General features: G+C 47.1%; 1 protein-coding gene across 1 annotated transcript; it reads right to left on the reverse strand.

Moving 5' to 3' along the window:
• Positions 1 to 2582: 2582 nt before the first annotated feature.
• Positions 2583 to 17040, reverse strand: DMRT3 (doublesex and mab-3 related transcription factor 3). The gene is made up of 2 exons (XM_055427446.2): positions 16461 to 17040; positions 2583 to 4583 (listed from the first exon to the last, which is right to left on the reverse strand). The coding sequence occupies exons 1-2, from the start codon at positions 16909 to 16911 to the stop codon at positions 3616 to 3618; spliced, it is 1419 nt and encodes a 472-aa protein (XP_055283421.1). The 5' UTR covers positions 16912 to 17040; the 3' UTR covers positions 2583 to 3615.
• Positions 17041 to 18398: the final 1358 nt, after the last annotated feature.

Here is an 18398-nt window from a genome sequence, read left to right on the forward strand (position 1 = left end):
AATGAGTTTAAGAATTTCCTGTAGAGGATGGTAAAAATGTAGGAGCTCAGGCTACAGGGGTTGTGAACTCAACAAGTGGAGCCCAGGAATCTAAACTAGAAATCAAGCACTGGGTGCCTGGACCACACTCTGAGACAAACTGAGCAGGATACCATGACAACTCACCCATCCTCACATCACAGACTAACAAAGCATTTACCCTAAGACTAGCAGGGGAGAGGGGCACTGTGGTTAATATGAGTTAACTCTCTAAAAGCCTGGCCTGATTCAACCACAAGTGTACAGCCAAGTACCCAGATATTTTGTCTGTGTGATGATGGGATTTAACTAGGAGCTGAATGATGCTGTTTTTCACTTTTCATCCAGATGTTGATTTTCCTGTGAAGGATTAACTGAGTGCCCATGAGCAGAAGTGTTCATTTCCATTGATTCTACACGCCACCATGGCACAATGGTCTCAGAACTGAGCTGGAATCTAAAAGGTTTTGCCACTTTTACTAGAGGGGCCTTAGATGTCAGAACTGCAGGAGAAGCAAAACTGAACACAGGAAGCAGGGCACAGGATCTTTACCATTGACTTCTCCCTCTGACCCCTGACTACACTTACTGCACCAAAGTAAGTTATTTCTTGCTTCAGAAGAGTATGCTAAGGATCAAACATACCTGTAGTAACCCAGGAATGAGCTGCCTTATTTCCATATTGCTGGCCATTGGCAAAAGAAGGCAAGGACTCTGATAATCTGTGGGCAAAATCAAACTGTCAAGATATGGTATCTTAAGCCAGTTTTGCTCAACCCAGGTCACTCAACCTAAAGAAGTGACAGATTTTATAGTACTATCACCTCATATGGGGTTTGTGATCACTTACTTATTAGATGCTGCTGCTGCTAAGTCACTTCAGTCGTGTCCAACTCTGTGTGACCCCACAGATGGAAGCCCACCAGGCTCTCCCTTCCCTGGGATTCTCCAGGCAAGAACACTGGAGTGGGTTGACATTTCCTTCTCTAATGTGTGAAAGTGAAGTCGCTCAGTCGTGTCTGACCCTTAGCGACCCCACGGACTGCAGCCTACCAGGCTCCTCCATCCATGGGATTTTCTAGGCAAGAGTACTGGAGTGGCTTGCCATTGCCTTCTCTGTACTTATTAGATAAATGTAGATAAACTTTTGAGATGAAGATACCTCTGAAAATCCAATTATGTTAGGTAGGCTCTGCCATTAGCCCATCACTACCATATAAAATGTCCTGGACACATGTTTTTAGAATCAGGGGTTATATTATTCTCCTCTCTATCCCTCACTTTCTTCATTTATGTAAATACTAATATTTCAACATAACCTTAACCTAGAGGGAAGGGACGGAGAAGGCAATGGCAAGCCACTCCAGTACTATTGCCTAGAAAATCCCATGGATGGAGGAGCCTGGTAGGCTGCAGTCCGTGGGGTCGCTAAGGGTCAGACACGACTGAGCGACTTCACTTTCACTTTTCACTTTCACACATTGGAGAAGGAAATGGCAACCCACTCCTGTGTTCTTGCCTGGAGAATCCCAGGGACGGGGGAGCCTGGTGGGCTTCCGTCCAGGGGTCACACAGAGTCGGACACGACTGAAGTGACTTAGCAGCAGCAGCAGCAGCAGCAGAGGGATGGGATGAGAAGCGGGGAGGGAGGCTCAAGAGGAAGCGGCTATTTATATACATACACACACACAAAACTGACTGGTGTTGTGTACAGCCTACACCAACACAATATTATAAGGAAATAATCCTCCAAATAAAAAAATAAATATAACCCTAACAACAAATCACACTTACTTCAAACACCCTCGTATGAAATCATGTCAATTAAATACATATTAGTCCAACTAATATAAGGAGTTTTTCTCAATGATTTCTCATTCCCAAGGTGCCCAATAGAAACAAAAATGAGATTTTAAGTATCTTTTTTTCTCCTGGGACCCATGCAAGGATGGTGGGCAGGTGACATTAGCTCCTGTTCCCCATTGAGGAAGCACCTCAGGCCAAGAGGATTTGCCCTTCTCCCTCCAAGACTGAAGATCACTTCAAGACTTATTCTTGTGCGGGGCGCTCTTTCTCTGCACCCTTGTCATGTAGAGGCTTTCGTTTATTTTCTTATTTTCTTTCCCTTCCACATTTATAAGTTTATTGTCTAACCTGGACAGTCATCTTTCCTCTCCAGCACTCTGAAGAAAGGAAACAGTAAGAAGTGACTGGTGTGGGCACCACTGTATATTACTGTTTAAAAACTCACATATAAAAGTATCTGACCAAGTACAGCACCACCCAAATGCTTTTTAAATGAAGGGGGAAAGTCCTGGTTTCCAACATTTTGTTGTGGTTATCTGCCAAACCGGAATGGCATCTTCTCTGGTGAGAAGGAGGGAATTCACTTCTACAATCCTGGCTGCAAATAGGAGTATAATCTGAACCTAACAGGAGTAATTGCTCTCCTTTCCTGAGTATTTTCTGTATGTCAGGGACCATGCTAAGCACTTTGCTTACTTCCCACACTGTAGATTGTTTCATTTTTACTTTGTTTTTAATGAGATTCTACATTATATAATCCCTGCTATCTTGGACACATGGGCAGGTAACTTGGACAATAACATACAAAGAGCATCCTCTTACACAGAGTAGGCACTCAGTAAGTATCTGTTGAAGGAACAAATGGATGGAGGAATTAACTCTGTTCTTGAACAATCAATTCTGTCTTTCTGAATGCAGCCTCAAAGCTTTGCCATTCATATTTCTCAAGCAGTGTCACGTTTAACTGAAACCTTGATCCATGCACTAGTAAGTAGCTTTTTTATCAAGTTTCTATTTGAGAGATCCTCTTTCCATAGGCAGAAATGACATAAACCAAGATCATCTCCTTAGTTTATTTTGTTCTAGAGTCCTTAGCATGCTACATTAACCTGACAAAGCTTAATCTTGTGTTCATTTCACAATATATTTCATGCAGTCACAGCTGTGATTGGGTTTACATTGACATTACACATGTTTTGATTCAGCCATGTGAAAAGAATAATTCTTAATGGAGTCTGTCTCTGAAAACTGTCCAACCTTAAATAAGCATATGAGTAGTTCACTCTATTAAGTGCAGTCTCTCTTTAAATTGCAAGAAGGATTTTTAGCATAGGAATATGAGGCCCCTGTTTATAGTCCATTTGCAACCAAATCACTTCTTTAGGTTTCATTATCCTGAGGAATCCTCTTTTACAGAATTGCATTCAAGTACACTATGTTACTGAAGATTCCAGGTTGAGTCTAGGGGTGGGGCCGACCTTCGGCTGTACGTCCCCAAAGACATCTTTCCACAGGCCCAAGGCTTTCCCCAGACCATTCTTGGCATCAGACTCTCTTTTACAACCAACATTCAGCACTAAAGCCACAGAGCAGAGCTATTTGGCATTTTCCGAGTGAAGTGCAAGAAATTAAATAAGTTATGTTTTTATTGCTAAGGTCTAGAATCAAGCAGGGTCACTTTGTCATATGGCAGGAGAAGGTAGACACAGGACGTGGCCTCTCCGCAAGGGGAGGGGCGCAGGGTTCAAATGCTCAGAAAATGTCACCTGGTCACCCCCATCGGGCGGTACTTTAAGATGACGTGTTGAGTATTCGGGAGTCTGAGGAGTCAGACCTCTCGTCATAGTCGTCCTCGGTGTAAATGGACTGCTTTGACACCATGGGACACCCGTCATCGGGGATAGCGATCCGAGGGTCTTCAGGGGTGCGGGCAGGGAGGACGGGCGAGCTTCTGAAGACGCTGGTGGAGTTGGTGGGGAAAGGGCTGACGTACTGGGACCGCAGCTGGTACTGCTGCTGCAGCGTCATGGTGTTCCACAGGGTGACATCGTTGGGCAAAAAGGGGCTTGACTGGTTTCTCGCCAGAGTATTCCTCAGCATCAGAGGGTACCGGGGTGGCTGGGGGAACGGGTGCTGCAGGGGCACGGCCAGGGGGTTGGGGACCACGTTGGTGGAGTCGGCAGAAAACCTCAGCGTGTCAGGGACTCTGAAGGCCGACCCCACAGACCACTTGGACGAGGAGAGGGGGTAGGAGCTCAAGGTGTGCTCGAAGAGGTGCCCGTTGGAGGGCAGCACCAGGCCCTCAGGCTCCCCAGCAGAAGTCCGGTCAGCGGCCGAGGAGGACGAGCGGCTGGAGAGCAGGACCTCCACAGCGCTCACCAGGTCACCCCCGCAGCCCTTGAGGATCAACTCCAGCACCGCAGGCTTCTGGTGGGGGAATATCTTTTTCAACACTTCTAGGGGCGGTCTGTTGGCTTTCAAGCTGAAGGGCAGAGACACAGTCCCCGAGGGGCCCTCGATCAGGAGGTGGCTCTGCTCCCCGGGGTACTTGGGGCTGTCGGGCCGGCTTTCTGAGCTGGCCCCGTTCTTCTGGACCGCGAACCCCGCTTCGTCCACTGACACAATCTCGGGGCTCTCGGGCGTGAAGCAGCCCTTACTTTTGGCCACGTCTGGGGAGCTCCTCTGGTCCGTGTCTTTGTCGCTGAAAGTCTCAGCGTTGTCAGCTGTGCTGCCGTCCCCAAGCCGTTCTTCTGTCAAATCTGAAAAGCAGAGAACAGCTGGTTGAATCCTCTCCTGGTATGCAAAGAACACATGTGCCCTACCTGCCCTTTTTGCAAGGGGAACTGTTTCTCTGTGGGTTATAACATACTGCAAGCTGGAAAATTATCCTAACTATGTCATTAGCAAATGGCAAAAAAACAAACAAACCCTGTAAGTAAGGATATAGACACCAGAGTGATTTCTCAGAATGGGCTGTGCAAGAAAGCTTGCCTTCAACACAAAACGGTGCAGAAAGAACCACAACCACAGACGATGTGGCTATCTAGCAGAAACAGTCTAAATACGGATCAGACCACGGATAACCACCACCCAGGGAACAGAAAAATGAGCTTGGGCTTGTTTTCTAGCTCCTTTTCTCCAAATGAGGGGGCTGGTGCCAGCAAAGGACATCAACAGCTGCAATAGCTGGTGCACGACCCATACACCCAAGGGAAATTTTAATATTTTAAAACCATTTTCCCTAGGCTGATTCTGTGTTATATGTGAACTAGTCATTAGTACATTTCATCAGGATACCAAGCAGAATAACAAGTCAATATGACTGCCAGAGTGAAAGAAGCCTCCATACGTGGAAACCTTTCTTAAAAGGCCACTTGAGATCCCAGAAGACTTGGTTGCCTGTAACCCGTACCAGAGAGCAAGCAACACCAGCTGTGAAACCTGGGTATGGGACAAGCTGCAGAGAGGGAGAAAGAGATGCCTGAAGAAGGCTTATGAAACTGGAGGAAGACCCACCAACAAAAACAGTGCGGCCATAGCTCCAGGACCTGGGGTGCAAGAAGACCCACAATGAAACAGTGTGACCGTAACTCCAGGACCTGGGGTGTAAGAAGCGTATAGGATGGACTTCAAGATACCTTTCTGAACTATATTTAAAAAAAAGACAGAGAGAGAAACAAAGCTTCCCAAATAAAGCAGAGCTTTGCTGTGAAGTAAACCAGTTGTAAATCTAACACTTTGGTCTAACATCACTCACCCCCTGATGAGAGCTAGTACTACTGTGCTAAAGAGGCAGAAAGGAAGGAAGAAGTAAGAAAGACTGGTTTGGTTGCAGAAGTAGGTTCTAAGAGACCTTTATAATAAAGGAGCATATTCTTTATTAACAAGTTATATACAAGCAGATTATTATCTTTATTAAAACACGTACTGGCTGTGTCTACTTGAGCCGACGTAACTGATCTGAAGATGGAAATTATTAATGACCCAATTGTCAGGTTGTAAACAACCGGTTGGCCTGTGTTTTCCACTGCCCCTGCCTGAATAGCCTTATTGTCACCTCCTCTCTGGGCACACCTGATGATGTGCAGAGTGCCAGCTGGTGAAATTTCATCAAAGCAGCATCTAAAATCTGTCTCCTCCTATTTGTTGTTGTTTATTTTAAAAGCCTTAAACAAAAACCCATTTGTTAGCTTTTTTCTAATATGGGATGTACCTTAATTATAATTAAAAGACAAAACTTTGATTCTTTACAAACCAATAAATATGTTCTAAGCATAAATAAGTACTTAAAAAAAAATCCTTAAACTATATCGGTGAAACTTTCAACTGTAAGTCTGATACAAATTCATACCTATCCCAAATTTGCATTTAAACTGCACCTTTTTCCAATACAAAATATCAGGTATTAGTGTGGGGACCATCTTCAGCCAACACGCATGAAGCCATTTTTGCTTTCTGTAACAATTCCAGGATATGCGCAAGAGACCTTTCTGCAAGAGAAATATGACATATCCTCTTCAGCAGCATCCTAGGATTGGTGACCCAGTTTTCGCCTCCTGGGTTAATGTGGTAGTTGTCCTTGATCCCAGTGAGAAAAAAGGCAACAGAAAAGCTCCCACAGGTTCATATTGTAAGCGGGGAGATCTATCTAGTTTCCTGACCCACGACCCTATACCTTCCTCTTGATGTTATTCTATCATTAAACACTGGACAATGAGCAGACAGCAATAGTATGTTAACTCAGCACTGAACTCAACGCACAACTGGATCTTGGCCTCTGCTCACTTAGGAAAACAAGTCAAATACTCTCCCGGGGGGAATATGGACATAAAGCAAGGCTTTAAGCACTGTGCTTCTCTAAACAGTTTTCTTATTTAACTTTCATTATCTATTATTATCAGCATCAGGTACTTTTATCACTTTTATCACTGTACCCTGCAAGACACCGAGGGCAGAAAACATCAGCAGATTGAAGACTGGCCCCTAACTTGTGGAATTTATTACCAAGCTGGGGAGATGAGATGCGTGCGTGGGGAGAAAGCAAACACAGCCAGAGAAAATTTGCTAAGTGGCAAATATGCACACATGGAACACAAATGTTCACAGCAGCATTATGCACAAAAAACAAAGGTTGGAAGAAACCCAGCATCCATCAATGATGGATGAGCGGATAAACAAAACGTGGTCTGTACACACAATCAAATATTATTCAGCCTCAAAAACGAGTGAAATTCTCACATATGCTACAATGGGGATGAACCATGAATATATGCTAAGTAAAACAAGGCAGACACAAAGGAAAACCATTCTATGATGCCATGTATATAACACACCTAGAAAAGGCAAACTGACAGCGACAAAAAGGAAAACAGTGTTGTCATGGACTGGGGGAGGGAGTAACGGAGATGTATGGTCTGATAGGTACTGAGTTTCAGTTAGGGATGATAAAAAGTTCTGAAAATGGAAAGTGGTAAGGGCCGCACAACATTATGAATGTGTTTAATGTCACTATGCTGTACCCCTAAAATGGGTTAAAATAGTAAAATTTATGTTATGTATATTTTACTATGATGAAAAAGTAAAAGAAATATGATATACAGCATCACAGCAATATAAGGGATGGTGAGATTGTTTTAAAGCAAGAAACAGCTGGCTCTTCTAGAAAAGAAAGGGGTAACAACAAATTTTTTTAAAAAGCTCTAATTTTGATATTTTCAAAAGCTTACTTTCAAAAGTAGTGTGTGAACCTAACTTCCCATTTTAAAAGGTAACTTTTCCCCCAACCTGGATCAGTTGCAGACACTGAAGACATTTGGGAAAAATGTCTCTAGGTCTATCACCAAGTTCATTCTTCCACAGAATGCTTCAGACTACAGAAGTGATTCAAAGGGCAAGTTTAGCCAAAGAAGAACTAAGGAATAATGTTCTGGCTAATCTGCCATATCTACCATTAAGAAAATGTAGTAGTTTTTTCAAGATGGTAAAGGATGTACTACTCCAAACAACTGGATATTGGATGGTAGGATTACAAATCAGACAATACAAAATTTTATTTTTGAACCTATCTTCCTGATCTGCAGAAGAGGCCACAGTAGAATCTCCTCTGGTCGGCAGCTTGTCTACCAGTCATGAACCACTGGGCTGCATAAAGTCTCTTCTGCATTTTCTTGTGCCACCTTTTGCACCTGCCATTGTGACATCCCCAGTGCAGCAAGCACTTGTGGCCACTTCTCAGAGAGTAATGTTGGATTGTACTGATTTGTCCACACTCTCTCTCTGCAGATTTCTGGGCTGATCTGCCTCTCCAAGGGGTGTGCAGGCTATGGCCAAAAAGTGAGAAAATCTAACATGATATCACAGGAATCAAATTTACAAATTTAGAACATTCCAACCAACCAAGTTCAGCCCAATTTACACCATATCCAGTGGGAAGATAGAAGCTGTTGAAGGAAGCTGTGAGTGGAACACACCTATGCTATCCACACACCTGAGCACCACATAAAGTCCTGCTAAGGGGTGCTGGGTAAACAGAATCCCAGTCAACATCCAGGGATGCTGGGGTTTCAAAACTGGGCAAGGGCAGACTAGCCTCTCACCTTATACCAAGAATAACTCCTTACCCAGCAATAATGCCTACAGGGCAGAATATATGATCCCTGCAAATTCATGGTGTCAAGTGTTGGTTGTATTGTTAAACCTAAACTACAAGTATTGTAAATTATTTTGCATAAATACAGACTTTCACAAGTAATTATAGAGGGTGAATCTTGGGCCCAGTGATAAAGTGTAATTTAATAACAGGTGCTTCTTTATATCTCTAGATTTTTTTTTTCCTAAATGAACTTTATAAAATGTTCCTGTTGGTTTAAAATACAAAGACTTTTCGAGATATAGAAATGTGAAACTGCCAAGTAGCAAAATGAAAAACGAAATGCTCTCCAAATGTTTTAACCTCTTTCTTCTTGAAACTGACACCCTAATTCTTAGAACATTAAACAGTAAGAATATATTTCAATTGATAATATTTTTACTCCTAACCATACAGGCGCCAAAAACTGCTAGACTCAAAGTAGAAAGAAATCACTCATCTGCTATTGCAAACCAGTTATTGAAAGTAATATAATTTGCTATTTCTAAAGCTAAACATCTAGACATTTAAAAATCTTCTAGATGTTCACACTTCAATTTCGTATTTTTCATGATGCAGAAACACTCACAGCTATCCCTGAAATAAACTCTTCACAAGGGTAAAGATGTTTTTTGAAAGTAGATACTCAATTAAGAAGGAAATTTTTTCTCTGGAAAACAGTGCTACCAACTTCAAAAATATATCTGTGCCATAAGAAGCTATAAGACTTTAAGGACAGAAAATGAACACTCACACAAAAATGACTTCCAATCTAAAATTACAGTTTACAAATTTAAACTTTCTTTAGTGGATTTTTTTTTTCATATGAAAACGCAACTTAAAAAAAATCCCAAGTATTTATTTCAGAGATTTTGAGAAAGTCTACGACACAGACACTGTGCTCAAGACATAGAAAAATGAAAAACCCTCCTCACTGAGATGTAGGGGGTTTTAACCCATTCTATCCAATGATATCTACAAAAACAAAACACAGCATCCATCCAGAATAAAAAACAAAAAAGCACTGGCATAGGGGGTGCTGTTTGCCAGGGCAAAAACCACTGGATCTAATTTTTTTCTGTTTGAAATCATGTCACGCATTTTGAAACATGGGATTGTGACGTCCTCATCTGTTCACTTGAGCTTTGAGGAACACACCTCTAAATAACTGTTTACTGATGGGTTGTTTTCAAAGCACACAAATCTCACACAAAGCACACAATGGCAGGGAAGAAGTCCTGGCTGGATGGGGCTTTCAAAAAAGACCACTGCCTATCAGAAGTCAAACAGGAGACATGCTTTTTACATTTTCTGTTACCTTTGTCTTGCACTAGAAGTGCTGAACCATTAAAAAACCCAATGGATAAAGTCTAGCATATAGCAGGGGATGACTGTCAGTCTAAAGTCTTTTCTTTTCTTCCTGAGGTGGGGGGAAACCTATGAAGAGTAAATAGTCATGCTTTTAAAAATTATTGACAACACTGACTTAGTAATATGAAGAAATCAAGATGATTCCTGGGGACCAATACTTTAGCAGACATTGATATAGAAAGGGCTGGACTTAAGGAAGGAAGGCTTGCAACTGTGGACTTTGTAAATCCTGCAAAAATTTAGTTCTGACCTCTTTCTTGACTCTGAAAGGAATATTTTTCAAGCAGCAGGAGGGAAATTATCTATAAATATACAAGTATGCTTGGTACTTATAAAAATGCAGCTAGCTACTTATTCAGTTGTCTATTTAACAAGTTTTAAATCTTTTACCATGTGGCCTTGCACTGTGCTAGGTAAGATTATACAGAGATGATCAAAGCATTTACCTTGTGACCACTGAGAGGCTTACTGTTTACTAATGAACATTTTGCAAAATTTCCAAGTTACCTATGCAATGAGTTGTATTTACATTGAAACACAGCAGGTAACCCAAAGACCAGCAGCTGGTCAGACTGCTATATTCATGGGAGGGAATGTTCTAAACAGTCATACAATGGCTGTGAGTGGAACATATACTGAACTAAAACAAGTAATAATTACAGGGTGGTGGGGCAGAACAGTGATCTCAGCTTTGTAAAATTTATGTCTGCCTAGTCACTGGCATCAAAAATTTTAGAGATTTGTTAGAAAACCAATGATCTGAATGTTAAGTTTTCCATAATATTGTTATTCAGCAGTTGACTGTGCTGATTTTCTTATAGCTGTTTAACTGTATGATAAGATATAAAAAATTAAAAATAAAGCCTGCCTAGTTATAGTTTAGTTTCCACTTAGTTTCTTCTGAGGACAGTGGTTTGCAGGGCTCAAACAAGAGGCTGACTCCCTAAAGCCAAATGGGACTCTAGGACACTATGTGACTCGATCCCAAGGTGATAGGCCTGCAATGGTCAGCGTTCCACTACTCAGGCCCCAACCTCTGCCAGGAGAGGCCATGCAAACCCCAATGCAAGGCCCAACCTGCCATCAGAGCCATATGACACGAGACATGGAGGTCCAGGACCTGAGTGACTAATGGCTGAGGGGCCGCAACAGGTTCAAAAACCAATGGAAGGAGAAAAGGAAGAGAGAAAGGGGAGGCAGGCAGGCAAGTAGGTTTTCACTGGACTCTGAGCAACATTTCCCAGAAAGGGGCTCGGAGTCCTCCAGGAACGTTGATTTATGAAGACTTACTCCCTTTCCCTCTGTAAAGCTGTTAGCTGAAAGTGCTGACTGGCTGCAGTGAAGAATTTCTCATCAATGCTCTTTGATTGTATTTTGCAAACAAAATGCCTGTTGCTTGGTAACATTTCACTTGAGCCTGACCTTCCCCGAAAGTTATTGCTATCAGATTCGATTTACACTGTCCTCTTGTGATTACTGTAATCTTTTAAACTCGGGAGTTCATCCATCAGGGAAAAGAAAAGTTGGTTGTGTAAGTCGAGAACAGGACTATCTGCCAGATTTATAACCCAGAGGGGTGTGCTGTGGCGGGGGGAGAGGTTCTGTCCTGGGTGGCAGGGAAACTCTGGTTCTGAGATGTGGAAAATGCCCCCCGGGTTCCCTACTCCCGTTGCTCTGACCCACAAGATGGACACCAGCGCCTCTCTGAACCTCTGGGGGCAGTTTGGGCTCCCCCCGGGAGAAAGGGGCCGGGAGACTAGCCAGAGCTACGCCCACCCAGAGGGGTGCCGGAGGGCAATGGGGCTTGGTCCGCCTCCCAGGCTGGAGCTGCCAAATAAAATCGTCCGCAGGATGCCCAGTGGAATCTGCACTTGGGAAAAGCAACAAAGAATGTTTTAGTAGAAGTTTACCCTGTGCAGTATTTGACGTCCTATTTTTGTGTGTGTTTATTTGTAGGCTTTTTGCTAAATCTGGCACTCTACGGAAGCAGGGAGGCGGCAGGGAGGGAGCGGACAGCGGGAGAGCAGAGAGGCAAGGCGAAGCTGAGGGAGGGCCAGGTGGGCCGCTGGTGGAGCCTGGCCAGTGGGGCTGAGCGCCCACAGCTCACCGCTCACTGCAGAAGAAGCCGGGGAAGGAGGCAGCCTCGGCTGCAGTGCCACCGGACAGGGGCAAGGTCCGAGGGGAAGCGGGCCAGGGCAGCCACAGGGGAGCCACAGGCACACGGCTGCCAGGGCCTCTATGGGGCTCCTGTCTGTCCCAGCTCCAGCCCCCGGGGTCCCCGACCAGTCACCCGCACTTGCCGAGCTCAGCGCAAGGGCCAGGGAGCCAAGGTGGCCACTGGCAGGGCTCCAGAGGGAAAGACCGAGCTGAGAGCTGCCCCAGAGCCGGCCACGGGTCAGGCTTGGAAGAGACCAATCAGCCTCACGTCTTCCTTTTCGTTTGGTTGGTTTTTATTACTTAAAACTAAGCCCCTCGCCCCAGGTAAAAACGTCTGAAGTAACCAGACCCTGTTTTAAGTTCTTAGGTACCCTTCATGAAAGACTTTGAGGTCTTCTACCACTTTTCCTGTGCTTCGAGTCCCTGGTCACTGAGCACTTCCCACTCTGGCCTGGACTAGCGCTCTGCCCACACTCACCCACACTCAGTATCGGCACAGGTGTGTGTGTGTCTCTCTCTTTTTTTAATTAAAAGTAAAATTTAAAATTTGGAAGCTGACAAGACAGGACCTAATCAAGCTGGAGCTGAAAAGCCCAGAGTAAGATTCAAGATGTGAGGACATGCCGGCCAGGAGGTAAGATAAAATAAAGGCAGTTTTCCAAAATCTCCCAACTTCCCTCCCTACACGTCTCTTGTTCCGCTTCTTTTCAGGAGAAATAAACAGGAAAGAAGATCCTACTTTCTTAATCCTGCTCTTATTCCTAATCAAATATGATGCTTTCGATTTCTTTACCTTCAAGAAATTTTAAACTCTGCTCACACATTTCTTTTGATGGCAGATGAAACCTAGCGAGAGTCTATCGCCACAGACCTGTCCTCTCGAAGCCCAAGGAGACCCAGGAAGAAGAGGAGGACGTGGGGGAAGGGAGCCACACACAAGAATGTAACTTTAGCTTCCCACCTTGGTCATGACCCTTAACTTTCCTGAGCTTTGGAGTCCAGTCCAGAAAGGCAGGCTTGGCTGGTTGAAGCTGCTGACTCAGATACACTAAGAGCTGAAAGATGTTCAAACTTACCAAGATATTTTCATGACGGAATGGAGGAGGGAAGTGAGAAGGATGAAGAGGGAATGGGAGAGAAACAAATCAACAGGATAGATTTAAAGAAGCGTAGACTAGAATTTTAGGTTCCATCAAAATCTACTAATTCCAGGCCAGTCATAGATGATAATCAAACAGCAGGGGAAATGTACTCTCAAAAAGGAAAAAAAAAATGCTTTAATCCATTGTTAAATGTAATAATCTGAGAATATGAAATTTCTCCTTAAAACCACTGCCACTTTTAAAAGGATGTTAAACATGATACACCATTAGATAATATAATTCCTGTTCCTTTAAAGAATCTGAAGCATAATTTGGGAAATAAATTTCTTCCAGCTACAAAGCTGAGTTTTGGTATTAACGTTGCTCGCTGCACAAGGTGTTTTTTCTCCAGCAGTTGCCCAACAAACATTCCCTTCTCCAGGGCACATGTTTTTCTTAAGGATCTCTGGAGAGGGGGAAAGATACCGTGTGTTTCTGCACCTGCATTTGTAGCCAATAAAAAAAGTCAATGTCTCCAAAGCTATGTACTTGAACAAAATCTCTATAATCCCACAGAAACAAATCTCTATAAATCACCAGCAGATATTCAGATTCCTAACGATCTGTGAGGACTTCCCTGGTAGCTCAGCAGTAAAGAATCCGCCTGCAGTGCAGGAAACATGGCTCAGATCCCTGGGTCGAGAAGATCCCCTGGAGAAGGAAATGGCAACCCACTCCAGTATTCTTGCCTGGAAAATTCCATGGACAGAGGAGCCTGGCAGCCTACAGTCCATGGGATCACAAGAGTCAGACAGGACTTAGCGACTAAACCACCACCACCCACCAGTGGTCTGTGAACTTACTGTACATGTGGACCTACGATTCAAATAGAGCTTCACTTCCCTAAGTAGTGAGCTACTTGCCCAGGACCATACCTAACAGGCTTCTCAATATGCATGGTATGTTACATACAAATACATCGTAAGAACAACTGCAAAAAAAATACGTAGAGCGACCAGTAGTCCCATCCAAGCAGTTTTCCCTAACTTAAATCCCAAATGGTCTTTCTCCGTATAAAGCTTTGCATAGAACTGATCCACTTGTATACCTGCCTTCCTAGAAAACAACTATCTAGTCCTTTCCTGCCCTGTCTCATCATCATCAGATTGGTGACTGGCTTTTTTGTTGGTGTTAAATGGAATTATGGGATTGAACCAATTGAAAGAAGAAAACAAAAGTTACATAAATAATATGGGCAAGGTACACAGCAGGACCAGCTGGAAACTGAGCTGCTGGTCCCTGACAGCTTAGTCCCCCAAAGCCATCACTCTGACCTCTTCTTGTGTCAAATCCTATTCTCCTTTGCAATTACTTGTTTTCAATTTGAAAGGCTCAGGCTATCCCGGAACACTTGGCTGCCGGTGAAAGAGAGGGCACCAGGCTCGGTGTGTCTGGTTGCAATCAGTCTCCCTCTCTTCCTCACCCCAAGCATGTATCTTTCTCCAGCTCCACCTTTCTGCCTGCCCTCACTCCCCACCTCTCATGGCTGTTTTTGGTTTCAGTGCTTTAGAAACGGTGAACTTTGGCTATCCCAGAGAACAGGCGTGAAGAGCACAGGATGTGAAAGGAACCAAACCCCTCTTGGACAGGCACCCTAGAACCCAATGCACTATTATGGGGGTGCTGCCTGCACTATCACAAACGCTGCCCGAGTGTTGGGGGAAATGGAGACAGAGGAACTGGAAATGGGAAGGTTCAGAAAAGGCACCTGCATAGATCAACTTTGAGAACTGAGACAAAACTCTCCTAGTTACCCTAATTTAAAAGAGAAAAACAAAAAGAAGGTTCTTTCCCCTCCCCTCTGACTCCTCTGTGGCAAACCTATAAAACGTGAAGAGATCACACTGACAAAAGAGAGTCACCAGGAGGTGACTGGACATACTCAGGGAAAGGCTTATCTCCTACCTTGGATTAAACAGTCACAAAATCCATGTTCAGCAAACTCACTTCTGTCCTTACAACACCCAGTTCTGCTCTTCACATAAGATATTCTCAGAGATTGGGTCTGCATAGCATAACTGAGGAACAGGGCAGCAGAATTGAGCCTGCCAGGCAGCCTACCAGCTTATCCTAAATAACGTTATGTCCCCAGCTCCACCCAGGAGTCCAGTGCTCCAGAAAGCCTCTCTCCAGAAACCAGAAGTATTGCATTTGGTTGAGGGGGGGAAGGCAATTAGGGGTAGGCAGAAGCTCCACCATTAGTTCCACCCCCAGGAGGGCTTTGGCCCTTCGAGAGCCTTCCACCTCTGAGTCCCAGCATACCTACCTCTCAACCCTCTCCCTAAGATGGGGTTTCTTTCCTTTGGACATCTGCCCCAGTAAAAGGAACACCAAACACCTGTCCACTGAATTCTAAGAGGTTAGAAACCAAAGGAGCACTTGGGCTGGGCAGGACAGTCGCAAGCTAGTAAGTCTCCAGGAGGAAAGGCTCCAGTGGGGTGTGTAAGGTTTTGGTGGCCTGAAGGGGGGAACCGGATAAAAAGGTGGGTACGGGGATCTATGCAGCTCCAGGACTCAGGGCAGACCCCTGCTCTCTAGAAGACAGCAGAGGAGGAGGCGGAGGAGGAGAGGACCGGAGGAGGCCCAGGCCCACGAAGAACTAGGGAAAGGGCACTCCAGGCGTGGCCTTCCTCACTGTAGGTGAGGTTTTGTCTTTCTTTAAAACCACAGACTGCAGAGGACTGCCTGCGAAATGGTGTTACAGAACCTGAACTCCTGCAAAAGGAGCTGGCTGGCTCTGGGTGCACCAGATTGGGTCCCCGCTAACAGTTTTGGGAATCTTTTTGGTCCCTTTCTACTATTGCTTCTAAACAGGGCTTCCTTCAACAAAGTGCAAAAGGCTGGAGACCACAGCAGACTGCTAGAAAGGCTTCAGGTTCGCTCCAGTTGCCGGGTGCCGTGAAAATCGACCAGAGTAGGCCAAACCGTGGGGCTAGGCTCCTTCTCTGCTCTCCCATCCCAACCTCCAGACACGAGGCCTCTCAAGCCCACAGTCGGAAAGCCTGGCGGTGTGTGCGCCCGCGTGGATTTTAATCTAGTCCTGTTTCGACCTCTTTATCTACCCGTCCCCTTAAACTTGGAGAAGGCAGTTGGCGAGCCCGAGGCGCCTTTCCCGAGGGCACCTGGGTTCTACCTCCTACCTCGCCGGGTCCAGACTGAACGCCGCTTCTGCCCTCCTGATGAGGGAAGTAAGGCCGGCTTGGCTGGAGTTGGAGGGAAGGTCGCGCCCAGCCCACTCCCGCCACACTCGCCTTCGAGCCTGCCGGCCAGCCTTCAGAGCTGCTTCCAAGTGTTTCCGCCCAGGCGCCAGCCCGGCCCGGCCCCGCCGCGGCCCTTACCTGGCTTGGCGAGCGGCGCCTGCAGCGCCCCGGGCGGGGGCTCGGCGGCCCAGCGCAGCGCGGCGGCCGCAGCCAACTCGGCAGCTGGGCGCGACGGCGGCTGAGGCGGCTGCGAGGGCGGCGGCGGCTGCGGGGCGGCGGCGGCGTCTCCCGGCGGCGGGGGTCCCGGCAGGGCGCGCAGCGAGTCGGGGATGAGGCTCTCGAGGCTCTCGTTGGCCTGCTGCCTGCGCAGCGCCACCTGCGCCGCCATGACCCGCTGCCGCTCGATGATGAGGATGCACTTCTCGCAGGTGCAGTCTTTGAAGCGGCAGTAGCGCTTGTGGCCCTTGAGCCAGGACAGCACGCCGTGGTTGCGGCAGCGCGCGCACTTGGGCGTGCGCTGCAGGGGCGCCCGCGGCGGCTGCGACACCGGGCCGCCCATGTACAGGTAGGGGGAGCCGTAGCCGTTCATGCCCCGGGCTCCCGACAGAGCTGGCGAGCTGGCGGCGGGAGCCGGTACGGGGCCGCTGGACGGCGGGGCTGAGAGGCCCCCTCACAAGCGGCCTCCGGGCGGCGCAGTCCAGGCGGCCTCGAGCGCTTCGGGGTGGCTGGAGGGGCCGCGGCCGTCTTGACGGCTCCCGGCGGGCGCTTCCCCAGTCCCGGGTCGGCCGAGGCTCCGCCTGCCGCTCCGGTGGCCGGCACGTCCTCCCCGGCCGAGGCGCGGCGGCGGCTGCCGGGAGCCGGCGAGAGCTCTGGTTGAGGTCTGAGGCGGCGCGTCTGCAGCTCCCGCGCGCAGACCGGCCGGCGCGTCCTCCGCCGCCTCCCCCTCCCCCGCCCCCGCCACCCCCACCTTCGGGGGCCCGGTCCCCTGGCACTCTCCACCCCACTCCACTCCTCCTTCCTCTCTGCCCGCGCCGCTCGAGCCCCCGCGCTTCACTCGCCTTGCCACCCGCCGCCGGGCCACTCTCACGGGGGCGCTCACGGCCCCCTCCTCCACGCTCCCTGCGCCTCCCCTGCTTGCACGCGAGGGATTGCAGCACTCAGGACGCGGCAGCGCCCGCCCGCGGGGCGGGGAGGGAGGGCCAGCGCGGACGAGAGTGAGGGTGCCTCTGGGCGAGGCGGATGGCAGATCCCCTTCAGCTCTCTTCCCCCCTCCCTCCAGGCCCGATTTGGCGGCACCAGGCCCAAGGCGGCTTTCATTCCCACACTTGGCCACAGAAACACAGCTCTGGGAGAACCGGAACCTATCTGAGCGCTGCGGGTGCACTAGGGTCCCGGCTCGAGAAGAGGTTTTAAGTTGGGGGAGCCAGGCCCTGCGGCCACTGGCTGGAGGACCTGGGGATAGGGCACTGGAACTGGTTCGAGAAATGGGGGCTTTGTTGATTTTTTTGCAACTTTTTTTTTCCTTTTGCCGCTGCAGTAGAACATGCTTTTGAAAACCTGTTGGTCCAAGGACGACGACCCGTTTTGCAGGCTATTTCAAAGGGGAAAATAGTCCTCCCTCTGTGGCGCAGAGTTTACCTTTCTACACCTCCATGTTGTAATAAAAAAAGTCGCTGTCCTGAAAAGCCGGCAAGTGCTCTATTGGAGTTTGTGTTTAAGCACTGGGTCTAAACTTTAAGAGAGCGGATGGAGGGGCCACGCTAGCGCCCCCAAGTTACCGCAAATGATCTATCCTCTGCCCAACGGCCTTTGAGAGATCAAACAGAGGTCTCGCATCACCCCATTCAAATGCCCATGGACTCAGCAATCTAGTTATGAATAAGGGATGGGGCCACCCCACCCCCACCCCAGTGTCTTTGGGTATGGATGGGAGAGGACCTTTGCACAAGATGACAGCATAAAACTTTGTTTAAAGTGATACTTGTGTGTATGGGTTTGGCCTAAAGCAGAATACCTCCACAAATGCACAGAGATGCTCCCCTAATGCGAGAAAACAAAAATAAAAAGCAGTGGTTA

Source organism: Moschus berezovskii, chromosome 7 (genome assembly GCF_049115385.1).
Source record: "Moschus berezovskii isolate FMDL1 chromosome 7, NW_MosBer_1.0, whole genome shotgun sequence".
In the NCBI taxonomy this organism is placed as follows: Eukaryota; Metazoa; Chordata; class Mammalia; order Artiodactyla; family Moschidae; genus Moschus; species Moschus berezovskii.